The sequence below is a fragment of the Frieseomelitta varia genome, unplaced genomic scaffold, assembly GCF_011392965.1.
Source record: "Frieseomelitta varia isolate USP_RPSP 00005682 unplaced genomic scaffold, Fvar_1.2 scaffold_342, whole genome shotgun sequence".
Taxonomy (NCBI): Eukaryota; Metazoa; Arthropoda; class Insecta; order Hymenoptera; family Apidae; genus Frieseomelitta; species Frieseomelitta varia.
In genome coordinates, this window is record NW_025110082.1 from 136203 (window position 1) to 150038 (window position 13836).

Here is a 13836-nt window from a genome sequence, read left to right on the forward strand (position 1 = left end):
TTTTTTTTTTTTTTTTTTTTTTTTTTTTCTTCTTCGGTACAACATTTGGCAAAGGACACGTCCAGCCACGAGCAATATATTCATATATACCTATGAGAATAAAACTAATTACCTTTAATCTAATGACACCTTAGTTGCGTTGGTAACTCCATACACGATTTACAGAGTTGGTTTCGACCAGTCAAGATTCTCCTTTTCTGCCGTGGTTCAACAAAGCTGTACACAACGTAAGGGAACAAAAAAAAAAAAAAAGGAAAAAAAGGAGAACTGAACGCTATATACAGGTGGACGAGCTTAAGGATGCGCTCGAAAGACGCTTGTCGCGTCTCGATTAAAAAGAAAAAAATGGGAGAGAAATGCTTCTCGAAGGATATACCCGGTCGCTCGTCTTGATTCGTTTTTATTTTTCCAACCCCATGCGCACAGGTATGTCACTGTGAACAAAGTTTTGGAAAAAGATCATCGTTACGGTGTCTACCTTCCCCGAACGAAAACATTTGTTTCATTATAAAATGTTTCTTCAATTATTTTTATCTCGTTTCAGTTTTTTCAAAGTCGAGATTGTGAATATATAGGTATAGAGATATATAAGCGATGTACGCGTTATGATACGAGGGTTTACGCGAGGGATTACAAGTTGATCCGATGGAAAATCTTAAACGACAGCTTTAATCCTATTCGAGCAATCACTTTGAGATACAAGAGATACAAGAGGAGACAAAGTGTCACAGCAGAATACTCTAAGTCCTCTATACTGTCTTCACTTCGTTACATAATATAAGTGAAAAAATATACACAATTACATGGGATATTTAAATTGCTAGACAGTGTCAAAAATGAAGGAGATTTAAAATCAATTGTAACAATACACTGCAAGTGGGTCGTATCTCGTTAAAAATAACTAATAGAAAACCGTTCTTCCGATCAAAAATATCAACGTCAAAAATTATGGCAATAATAATATTATATCCCTGGTGGACGAACAAAGGAGTATAAGTCGGAATTCTCAGCCTCGCGGGAAAGCGCTTAAAACTTATTAGATGGAATTCGAATGAAACACACGTGAAAGTTGATGAAACATGTCTCGTTAGCTCACATCGTCATATGCACTTGTAACAATTATACAAAGTATAAAGTGCAGCAACGTACAGGATTAAATGTGAAGTCATTTTAAATGTGAAACCATTTATACACCATCTATATTATCTCGACCAATGTTTAATTATTCTTTTGCTCGTCCATCGGAGGACAGATGTAACAAGTGCAACGTACAAGATTAAACGTGATAGTTTAAATGTGAAACCATTATATTAACCATCCATATTATCTCGACCAATGTTTAATTATTCTTTTGCTCGTCCATCGGAGGACAGATGTAACAATGTAAAATAATATTCAAATAATATTCGTTACTCACCGATCGAGAAACCTGACGATCACACGACGAACGTCTCTGTTCAGGTCCAGCAAGCGCCTCCTCGGCGCTGTCGATGTCACAGATAAACTTCTGGACTCGCTGGTGCTGGTTGATGCTGCTGTTGCTGCTGCTGCTGCGGCGGCGGCGGCGGCGGCGGCTGTTGTTGTTGCTGTGGCTGTTGCTGCTGCTGTTGCTGCTGCTGCTGCTGTTGATTTTGCGACTGGTGCTGCGGCGGTTGCGGCTGCGATTGCGGCTGCTGTTGCTGCTGCGACGCCTGTTGCTGATGATGGTTGTGATTGTGACTGTGATTATGATTATGGCTCTGCCGCGTCCTCAGGATGTCCCATCGTTGCTTGTAAAGATCACGTTCCTGCTGGATACGAGCCAGCTCGATCTTCATTCGCTGAAGTTCATTCTGCAGGTTTCTGTTCGTCGTCTCGAGGTCGTGACGTTGCTGCAGCCGTTTGCTACGGCAGTTCTGAGCGTAGCCGCGATTCTTCAACGTTCGCCGCTTCTGCTTCAGGCGCACGACCTTCGCAGAACAGGAGGATCCGTTTTACCAACCAACTCGATGGCAAATGACTCGTGGATATCACATTTGACGAGAGGTGAATTGGTATTAGTCTGCTTAGTCTCTCTCTCTCTCTCTTTCTCTCTCTTTTTTTTCTTTATTATTTTTCTTTATTATTTAATCGTTCGTCGATACGATTTCTTTTAATTAAATGAACGATCGTTTACTGCTGTAAATATCGTTTGCTGCTGCGTGAGGGATATATTGAAATATTGAAATTGGCAGCTGAAAGTGAAATTTAAGCTGGAAGTGAAAGTAAGCCTTGTCGCAAATATAGTCGGTAGTTTTTTTTAATCTGTATATTTTATATTTAATTTGTATGTTTAACGTAGTAATTTAATGTCAACGGCGATAAATCATTTTGTTTTATTTGTTGCGAATCTGATTACTTTGAGATTGTGTTTTTTTTTTAATAAAAATATGATACATTAAAATATTTCAGAAGTCTGATAATACGAAAATCATCTGGCCAAAGTCACTGCAGAGAGATAGAATCAAATTTATTACTAACGAATCAGAGAGGAAATGTATTAAGAAAACTTCTCAGGATGAATAATAATTTTTTAAGAGACGATGTATTAATAGCCGCTAGTATTGATAAACAGTTGTGTAAACAGTTTTTGTAAAAAAATAAAAACATACTGCCGTCACGTACAGTGATAACTCGGGCGTCTGACTAATAAACGGTTCATTCTACTGCAGCCACAGATACCAATTCACGCTCACTTTACTCAAAAATTATCTACCTACGAAAATCCTATCAATTTTACGATATTATCAAAAAATTCTTTTCAAGTCCATTCATTTTTATCACTATCGTTAAATAATCCATTATCATTACAACCAACAAGCACAAAAAAGTCGTATCAACGCCACAGTAAAGAAATACACAAACACAGTAGAACTTTGATTATTTCAATTAATCGTGGCACATGTTGTTTAAATAATCGAATGACTTTATCTACACGCAGTCGTTTAACAAAGCCAAGCAATTAACAAAGCCGTTTCTTATCGGAGAATTTAGAATAGAAGAATACTCTTTGGTTTCAATTCGATTACTAATAACAATAAGCACAGTAATTTTGTAACAGTATACAAAGAATCATAACGATGAATGGGTTGAACGAAAGGAAAAAATTGTTTAATAAAGATCCAACAATTTCTATTCTCATTTTCCAGTTTTTCTTATAAAAAAAAAAAAGAAAAATTTTCCATTAAATAATATTCCGGTAACGTGTCGTTCCGACAATCAAAATTCTACCGTTTAAAAAAAAAAAAGAGAAAAAAGGGAAAAAAAAGGGGGGAAAATCGAAAAAATTACGAACGCACAGAGCAAACGATCGGCCAAACTAAAAAAAAATTGTGAATGAAACGAAAGCGAGGCATTACCTATGCGAAAGTGTCGTTAAGAATGTAAAAGACCTGACTCACCTCTTCCCGCGGGCAACCATGGAGGCGTTTGTTCAATTCGCGTACGGAAAGCGACATGAGCAGCTCGTCGTTCATGAGTTCTTCCTGTGGATTGTTACTCCCGCAATTCGGGTAAAGAACGTTGCCTTTGTGCGGCGGAGTCGAGCCACCAGCAGCGCAAGAACTCACTGAACAAACGCTCATCGGCCTTTGCATCTGCATGCTCTGCATGCTGTCTTCCATCCCTGACATTCCACTTCCGCCCGCGGGAAGCATCCCGCCGCCTGCTCCCGCACTCGCATAGTATTCTATGTGGCCCGTGATATATCCACCTACAACAACATTTGCCGGCTTCGAGTTTCATCTTCGTTCTAAAGAACGAGGCTTCCTCGTTATTAACCTCTTGCGCTGCAACGACGTGCCACGCGCCTCGTTTTTTGTCCCAAAATTGCAACATTTTCTCAGTTTCGAGTACATTTTAAGTATAAACACAGGCAAAGCAAACAGTGAATTTATTACTATTCAATAATTTCTATCCAGCGATGTCATGCCGACGAGTTCGAAAAGAAAGCGACGATTTGGTCACTCGTTATGGTCCGCAATCAGTTGCCAGCGCAAGTGGTTAAACTGATGTTACACTTCGTATCGCCGATCGCACGTTTATGTCGCGAGGCAATACCTCACGTTTCATAAAATACTAACTTTGTAAACGAAACGATCATCTGCTACTTTAAATGTTCGAGTTATCAAACCTAACTCAATAAATTGTGTCGTGTGAAAAAAAGTTTGCCTTTAAATGCGTAACACCCTACGTTTAACATTGATAAAGCCGATTTTTCATGAATTAAATTTACGTCGTTTACAGTAGTGACACGATCGATAATTAATATTGAAAGGATCCTCTTTGCCGCCTAACATTTTATTCCAATTGGTTCGTACTCTATAAATTATTGTCGAATATTACATTCACAATTCATCTGTAGTTTCATATTTTTGTGATCGATAAGAAAAAAATCCAATAACGCTAGCGCCAGCTAACGAATTAGTAAAAAACAGATTCGCAGGTGGAGATGTGCGTTTAGGGCAATTTCGTCACTTTAAGGTAATTTTCATTACGTTCATTTCACGCACATTGTGCAATTCGTGCTATCAAGTCATCGTGTGTCATTAACTGTATCATTAGACTAGGAAGTTCGTTGATATCATTGAAAGAGAGGAATTTGATAAATCGTTACAGTCCATTGCAAATAAATCGTTCTCTCCCTTCATTTACCTACTATATGATACTCAACGTGCATTTGCACAACCGTAATCGTCGCGCCAGTAGCTTAAGCCAGTCAAAAAGCTTTTCTAGCTGAAATATAATGCTTTGTCTTACAAATTACCAGAATTCGAATAAAATGTTTGCAAAAAGAATCCTACGTAATATATTTATTAAAGTATATACTTTCAACACGGGAGAGAGATATCCAACGTTTTTCAGCATGAATTCTTTCCTTTATTAATTTCTCCCTTATTAAGAACCTTTTCAACTACACGAAAGACACAACCAAAGAGAAACCCAGGAAAACAGGATCAAACAAAACAAAATCTATCCCTCGTTCCAAAACCCATCCCTCCCTCTGAAGATACCAGTGCACTCACCAGTGTGTCTGGTATGACGCTGCAGGTGTTGCAGGTCTTGGAAATGATGATGCATCGGTGTAGAGGGCCAGGCCTCGTGATGAGGCTCCGGCGTTTGCTCCTGAGGGCAATGAGGCCTGAGATCAAGCGGCTCCTGCCTCAAGGATTGCGTTAACCAGCCCATGCCACCGCTACCAGCTTGCATATCGTCTTGCACGATGGAGTTGGGCTGCTGTAGTTGCAGGAACAGGCCTCTGTCGCGGGAATCGCGGTCACCCCGGTGCAGTTGCAACGGTGGCGGCGATGCCGAGACCGGAGGCGTGTCCGGCGGTGTTCCAGGATGCGAAAGCGTGGTCAGATGAGACGCTGCACCCGGCGGCGCCTTCACCAGGACGCCGTGCTGCACCTGAATGTGCGGCTGTCCGTAAAGCGGATGGGGTTGCTCAAGCTCGTGCGCCGGCGGCGTCAGAGGCGCCAGGGCCAGACCTTGCGCTTGCAGACCCTGACCAGGTAACTGCACCACACTGCCGTTCACCATCATCGGTGAGCTAATTCTTACCTGGACGGAACAAACAACGACAAATGGTTAATTTATATATATCTTTCCTAAATATCAAGAGTTTCGTACTTACTTAACGAGAACAGATAACGAGAATCGTTCAAGTCTCAATACCTTGAACTTTGCATAGGATGATCAATGATTTGCCTGTTTACCAGACAACGCAATTGATACAATCGAGGGAAGAGAAAAACGAGAAAGCGACTCGAATAATCCTATTTGGTAGAACTTCAGCCAAGAAGTATTATATTATGTAAAGATTACTTGAGTAAACAACAAAATAATTTCTAAAAATGCAATAACACACACACACACACACACACACACGACCGGATTACGATAACTAGAACCGAGATTGTTGACATTAGTCGGACAAAGTTTTCATTCGATGAGTAAAATCGTTACATCCTCGTAGAGAACTTAAATATCTATTTGAAGCTGAATTTTAAACATTAGATTTTTCATTATCGATTATCGACCGTCGAAGAAAATATTTGCTATAAGTGGTATGAACCTGAATGTTAAAAATTTTATAATGACGACGCTTCATTTCTGAGCTAGAATATTCTTTACACAACTTTTCTATATTTGTTTAAATTTAGATAGAGTGATATGAAAATTAGGAATTAGGAACATAAACCTAGCATTTAAAAAGGGTGAAAAATACTTTATTCCACTTAAATAATTCTTTAACATTAGTATACTTTAATTGGGGAAATTGTGACAGTACGATTCTAAGAAGTTTTGAAATTTTTAATTGATTCTTATAAATCTGAGACAATGGAACCAATAATTGTTAAAAAAAAAGGTGCATGGAATAATATTAAATATTATTCAATTCAATGCACATATTATTATAACATAATAATTAAGAAATTACATGCAGCTGAATTTTATCTATGATTATTGACATCTCTCGAAAATAGACAGATCATATTACATAATGTTTTGATTATTACGTATGATGCTTATAGAAATGTGATTGGTTTAAGTATCCATTAACAGTAACACTAAATAACAGGGGAGTTACGTAATTCTTCGAACATAGGCGATCTAAAATTTCGTGCAACGAATATTCCTTAATAATACACCTTCCGATTTCTTTACGAATCTTTTCTTTGCAGATCTCTTTTTCCAGTAATACACACGTGCAAATTATTACAGTAATTAGAAAAACAACGAGTTCTTGAAACAAATTGCAGAAACAAGCTATATCATTCGATGAACATCTGAATTATCAGAATAAATAAATTCAAAGAATTTAGTATATATCGTCCAGTGCTTATATGGAAATATGTTTCGTGTTTCCCTTTACATAAATATACATATAAATAAATGTACATATAAATAATTTCAAGCTTATATAATATAAAATGACGCACGTAACTCTATTTATACATACGACGTCAACGTCACTGAACAAAATTCTCAGTGGTAAATGAATTACTTCGTGTTCACCGAAAAGAGACAGAAAAAAAGGAAACAAAAAATATCAATCAAATTACGAATGAACACTTTCTCAATGAACACTCGCCAACGTAGAGATTCAACGATTTGACAGACATTCGCGATGAAAATTATTTTCCAATTATCAATATAATTAAGTTAGATAGAGAATGATGTGTTAGAAAAAAACTTAATTTCAATAAGTTCCTTGGAACAGCGATACGAAACTACGTCATCTCGGACTTGCAACAGAAAAAAAAAAACTATTTTTCAATATCGCTACACGTGTTCTGCATTTATGCGAAGTGTAGATACTTCGAATGGAAAAAAAGTCAAGATACGTGTTAATTCATTCTTAAGTGTTTCTATTTGAAAAATAAAGCGATATGATATCTATCTGCTATATAAAAAGTAACTTTCGCAGCTGTTACTTGTTACTATGCGTGTCTAATTGAATTAATCTTATCACTAAAATATGCACAGAACGAACGGTAAGTGATGGATTGACGATCGCAATCTTATTGGCCGTGAATGTTCATGCAATCGCGTATTTTCGCGAACAACGAAATTAAATTCGTATAAATCGATTTCGTGTAAATTCTCTGCACTTCGAAAATTTTTCTAAATGTAGCGCGTAGACACTCGCGAGGCAACAAACGATCCACGTAAATCTGACGAATAAAGCCTAATAACTGGAGTAATGAATGTTCCAAGTGAAACGTATCAACGACTAACCTCTCGTTTGACGGCGGGATCGAGATGATCGAGAACAAACTCCTGTACGTATTCTCTGGCGAGATGCTCCTCGGCTTCCATCTTAACCTCGTCGACCTCTACCTCCACCTCCTCTACCGGACCCGTTGTAGCCGCATACGGGACCGTCTTCTCGCTGCCACCGCCACCTCCGCCGCCACCACCTCCGTCACCCCCTGGACAACTCGTCACCGTTTGTTGCGTCGTGACCACCTTTTCAATCGACTCTACCCAACAATTTGAAAACGCTACCCCCACCCCCCTTGATCAGGGAGCAACAACACCCCCACGTGAAACAAAATCCTCGATTTTTTCACCCTAACGTCCACTTGCCATTCTTACTTAGTTCAGTTATTCTTATTATTCTTTCGAATACGACACGATCCTTCTCGGCGATTAAAACAACTCCATTGAGAGTCTTGCTCGACGACGCGTCGTTCAATGATACTTTACGAAGCTAGACAGTCGGACGTAAAGTAGAAAATTTACGAATAGTATCTTTACGTGGTTGGTAAAATACTGAGAATCGAATACTTCCAGTCAATGAGGACACTGCGTGTCTCGTTTTGAGGTTAGTCACTCTTCGTGAACTCTACAGACGTTACACCGCACCATTACACCACTGTGTCAATTTATCATTTCGATTCGGAAGAAATTCACTGCCTCGTTCCCACGTATGTATTTCGTGTCTCTCGCGCAATGTTAATCCACTGACAACACCGTCATCGGCCCACACACTTTCTCCCCTCCCCCCTCTACCCCACCAGAAGACGTTCCCGCCAAAAAATGGCTTTGCTCGCCGAACCAACTCACCACCTTCGATAATTCGCGGTACCTCAGATACCTTTCCGATTTTCGTCCGACGAGCAACGATTCACAGATCCACGCGGAGAACTTGATAGAGGAAACTATCGTTTGCCGTTGTATCGTGGCTTTTTTGTCGCGTGTGCGTGGCTCGCGGACTATGATCTGGCAGAAAAGAGAAAAAGAAGACGCGCGATAACGGTGGATACGTCGTCCGAGTGGTGACTGGTCCGACGAGTGTGGTTCCGATGTGGCTCTACGCGCAGGACACAGGTGACGTCACGGGTGGGCGTGGCCAAGAGTTTACTCGATTCCCTAGCGCGTGCAGCGATTGGTCCGGCGGGAGTAGAGTCGCCATTTGCACGCTACTCTCTTGCCCCCCACCATCGGCAAGCCACCTCGTCACTCCCGGCACGGATCTCCCGTACCTTCGCGGAGGTACCATTAATTTCTAAAGTGATTATTATAATTTTTCAGTGGACGCGTTGCTCCTCTCCGCTTAACCCCACCCTTCCACCTGTGCCAGAATCGTACCAGGCGCGTATACACCGTCGTCTCCTATACCGAATCTCCGTCGTGTACCGCTCTCTTTCCTCGGGATTTCAATTTAGCGCCGCTCGGTATATATAAGAGGTTGACCCGTTATCGCGAGGGCCACGATCCTCGAAATCGGTGCCGCAGTACGATTTTCCGCGGGAGAATGACAGTTCTTACGCGACACCGACGTGCAGCACGCCGGTGAAATATCGTTTGGATGAGAAATGACAGAGAACTGCAAATTGCCAGTTCTCTGTTAATAAACAAAGGAAACAAACGGATTGCCCTCGCCTGTTGACAAATCAATTAGCACTTTTTGCCTAATACCTGAATGTAACTATCCGTACCCTTTTAACTTCAGATCATCGAAGTAAAATAACGATATTCTTCTTACAATAGTTATTATATTTGAAATATAAGGAAGAAATTTTATGAAACACAATCTGCTGGTATCCGCAATGTTCTCAGAGAGAAGAATATGTATCTAATCCTTTTAGTACCTATATCAATTAAATATGTATAATATTGTAATAATGATTTATTGGTTACAATTGTGATAATAAATAAAAGATTTGGTTGCAATAATAATAAGTAACTAATATTACTTGAAAATAACTAAAATATAATGCTTTGTTCTCAAAATCATCGAATAAAATTAATTTTTTTCATCTCCTGGACAGTGATCCCTTTGTAGTTGTGTCATTGTTCTTCCGAAATACCTATATATAGCGATATGCTGACGGTCGCGCGACTGGAATTAGGGAATGTGGAAATCGGAGACTAGTTTCCACCAGGGATCGTGAATGTGAATGGAAAAATCTCGCCGTTCGAGTTCGATCCGCGTCGGTTTTCCAAGAGAAACGGCGCGAGATTAAATGCGTGACCTTATTCTAACAGCTTGAACCTTCGCAGGGATAATTACGGAGGTTGTTGAACAACGAGGTTCATTCTTCGTTTTTTCAACAATTAAAATTGACTAGGTCATTCAAGGCCATTTAAACAACAGACTATAACAACATCTACTGTTATTTTACAGAGTTGTAACGTTGATGGTTGTACGGGAGGTATTATATTTTTCTATGTTTTAATACCTGCAATAGAAAAAGAATATGTATTTACATTAACATTTAGAATAACGTGGTACCACTCGATAGCTTTTTAAATATGAATTACTTACGTAGATAATTGTTCAATTTTTATTTAGAAAAGATTCTGCAAGTGAAATTAAAATTTACATTGACTTTCATGTTTCATTGAACTTAAAAATAAAATAATGTCGTAGCGCACTTCAGTGACATATAAATATGCTTTCATGAATTACATTCCTTATATTCATTTTCGAAATATTTTGTTGTTGCCTTGCACGCATTTCACAACACCTATAGTTATACCTCGCGAGTGTCGAATGCAAGTAGATGAATCAAACATGTGCCAAAAATTATTTTGCATATTATAAACTGGTGATCATTATTATTACGATGATGATATACCTAACGATGAATTTCACATTTCTTGATATGATATTGCAAGAAATATATAATTATCAAGAAATTCGTTTTAATACTCTTCCTATCCTTTTTCTCCTTTTACTAAGCAAAAGTTCGACGTCCAAACGATTGCAAAGAAGTTGCGAACGAAGAGCGCGAAATCACGGATTCACATCTAAATAGGTTTCCACAAATGTCTACCCCTACTTAACAGTCTATATTCTATACCCATTTCTCGGATGGCACGACTTTAAAATGCTTCATGAATATCAAATTTTCGTTCTCTCACGCGCCTTCGCTGCACCCTCTCTTCTCGCTGTCTGTCTCCCCCTATCAGCTTCCTTTTCTTTTTTCTCCCCCTCTCCTTTATTTCTCATTTCCATCCGTTCACAGCGCTCGGAAACAAATTCGTCGTACCTACATGCAACGATGCACTATCCAAAGTTTTAACTATTTTATACGATAATTGCACAGGTATTATATTATTCATTTTAAGAATGTTTTCAAAAAATTATTAACGCTAAACAGCGAATAGTACCACGCGCGGTTTGATATGATAAAGTTTAATTAACACGTTGCGTGAGATATCTTCATATAATTTTGTACGAAATATAATGTATTTCTTTCAGACGTGTTAATGTGATACCCGCCCCATCTAGTAAAAAGAAATTGAAATTTCTTTCTTTCTATTTTTTTTTTTTTTTTTTTTGCATTTAAGTTGCACCCAAACTCTGTATACCGATTTCGTGCCGCTCTGTATACCTATTTCGCAATTTCTGAACTACCAATGACCGCTTGCACCCGATCGGACATTACATTTCAGTTATCGCGATTAATGAAATGGCGATTAGTCGATTTTGTTTCGATTGAAAGTCGTTGGATTTAATTTAATTATCACTCAACTTGTAAGTGGTGTAAATCATCAATGTTTGCGCGTGGTATCGCCCGTGGTTTCGCAATGAGCCTCCTGAACCAATGACTGTACACACTGCGTGGCACGTGCAATCTTCTAAAACGCACGTGAACGAATGCAAACAGCCGATCTGTTAATAATAATAATCGTGATCGACTCATCAATAACGAATTCATATTTTCAATCAAGCCGAGCGTCAAGAAAAGGAAGCAAACGGAGGGAGAAAGAAACGAAGGAAGCTTTAAGGTCTATCCGGAAGCTTTAACCTAGCGGGCCAAGGTGACAAGACAGACAGAATTTTGTTGGTCTAGACGGCAAGTGTCGCAAAGACCCGGAATAGAACGGGGCGAGGACGACGACGATAGGATTGGCCATTTTGTTGAGCGCAGGAATTCGTCGACGCTGCACTTCGATACTCTCCGCCTGCCGTTTCCTTTTTTTTTTTTTTCGTTCCATCCTCGTCATTTGCCCCATACTCGCGATTTCTCAGTATAATGAATCCGGCAAAATTTTCCATCGGCAGTGGGCACACCGGGTGACCGACGTGGCGAACGATACACACATACCGTGAAATCGTTACGCCTGTGCACCTGTACGATTGTGCAACGAGAAATTGTACATACTTTTCTTTTATCTTAATCTGCGTGTATTTCGTGCTGTTATTATGCCTATCGTTGTAACATTCCCCATCGATAATGCTCTTTATCAATGGACACTTTGTGACAATTCCTGTTCTGAGAATATTTATAAAAATTTAAATAGATATTATTGATTGATCGTACACTGTAACCTGCGAAACGATTATTCTACGAAGCAGGCACCTACGTTAAATTCGATAGAGTAATTTTCTCGAGAGAGTTAGCTATTATTAGTTTTGCGATCGCTTGTGAACATGCGGCTGTAAAAATGCAACAAGTTATATTATTGACCTACTTCCGTCATCAATTAAGATCTGCACATCTGTTCTAAAAATCCAACGAGTTATATCTTTGACCTTTAGCCATTCCGTGCCATAAACTATGTGGCCAGTATGTATCTGCAACTGTGTATCAGACAGTGTAGATATTACGTGTCACAATCTTTTCCATTCTATTTAGAGAGCCGTGGATCACAGTTGCGCGTGTTAGTGAAACGACAGCTACTTGTCATAAAAGTTCTCAATCGTATCGCGAAAACTTTTCGCAATAGAGAATGAAGTTACATTATAATTATAATCATGAAACTTTGCTGATGCTCGATAGAATGATGCTGACACAACTAAATCGAAATATTTTTAAAATCTTAATGCTTAATCCTCAGGCAAGAATAGATTGTTGCTTGTGTCACTGGGAGAAGCAAAACAAATAGAAACGAAACATACGAACATACGTTTCCACCACAATGATTTTCTTTTGCCTGTTATCATACCGTTACACCGACAGGTCAAGAGACTGATCTATCGCATCTGGTGAAACGTCTTGGTCGGTTGGCGCGCAACAAACTTTACCGCGAGATTTACGACAAGCAATTGCATTCGAGAGCCAAACATGAAAGTTCCAGCTCTCTTTCTCTCTCTTTCTCTCTCTCTCTCTCTATGGCATCCTCTCTCTTACTTTCACTCCGTTCGAACGAATCCGTCGGACGGTGGGTCTTGATCTTAACTCCAATGCCAATCTCAGCCATTTATCCATCTTCCATGGGACTCCGAATCGTTCGACGAACGACTCGAAATTACCGATATACATCCAAAACTTTCTTTCGTTATCCTTTCTCTCCAGACGTAACCGATCACGATGTATGTAAGTACTTCTCGCTCAGTAAACGGAGACTCTCGTTGTCAGAGTGGACGAGACATTCGAAGGAAACTGCGATACTGTGACTTGAAGCTTATCTACATATTTTACATTTATATTTACATTTTTCAGATATCACTTCGTTTTTCTTCTTTTTTTTTTTCCTCTATATATACAATTTATACACCGTATTTATCATACATAAGAAAAATTTAAGGCATTTAATAATCATTTTTCATTTGACATTCTCCCCGATAGATCGAGTTAATTTAGAAAAAAAAGATCTACTAATTTTTCTGACCTCTGACGCCCGAATGATGTTAGGCGTTGGTGTTACGCCTCGAATAAAGAAGGAATTAAAGGAAGCAAAGGTTATTATATCGTCGTGCGCTCTTTTCGCGAACGAAACGGCTGCAAACATTCGATCGATGTTAAATTGATAACCCAGAACAGAACGATGAAGCAAGAGCGACGACACACTTCCTCGTATCTCTCACTTCTCGACTTTTTCTCTTCTTCTTCCTTTTTTATTCATCGTGACTTC

At 39.2% G+C, this 13836-nt stretch overlaps 1 protein-coding gene across 2 annotated transcripts; it reads right to left on the reverse strand.

The window, feature by feature from the left end:
* Positions 1–9597, reverse strand: LOC122530424 (zinc finger protein squeeze-like). Of its 2 annotated transcripts, none has more exons than XM_043657354.1 (5): positions 7762–9597; positions 5043–5580; positions 3411–3730; positions 1418–1949; positions 1–434 (listed from the first exon to the last, which is right to left on the reverse strand). In XM_043657354.1, exons 1-4 carry the CDS (start codon positions 7840–7842, stop codon positions 1494–1496), a joined length of 1395 nt encoding a protein of 464 aa, XP_043513289.1. In that variant the 5' UTR covers positions 7843–9597; the 3' UTR covers positions 1–434; positions 1418–1493. The 2 variants fall into 2 exon arrangements, with proteins under 2 accessions (XP_043513289.1, XP_043513290.1); XM_043657355.1 differs by having other exon boundaries at positions 3420–3730; positions 7762–9591.
* Between the last annotated feature and the right edge of the window lie 4239 nt (positions 9598–13836).

Excerpts from the sequence above, each read along its gene's own strand:
- LOC122530424 (XM_043657354.1), bottom strand. The coding sequence starts at position 7,842 with ATGGAAGCCGAGGAGCATCTCGCCAGAGAATACGTACAGGAGTTTGTT. Across the intron at positions 5,581-7,761 it reads ATCCCGCCGTCAAACGAGAG|GTAAGAATTAGCTCACCGAT; the intron begins GTTAGTCGTTGA and ends TGTTCCGTCCAG. Across the intron at positions 3,731-5,042 it reads GCGTCATACCAGACACACTG|GTGGATATATCACGGGCCAC; the intron begins GTGAGTGCACTG and ends ATGTTGTTGTAG.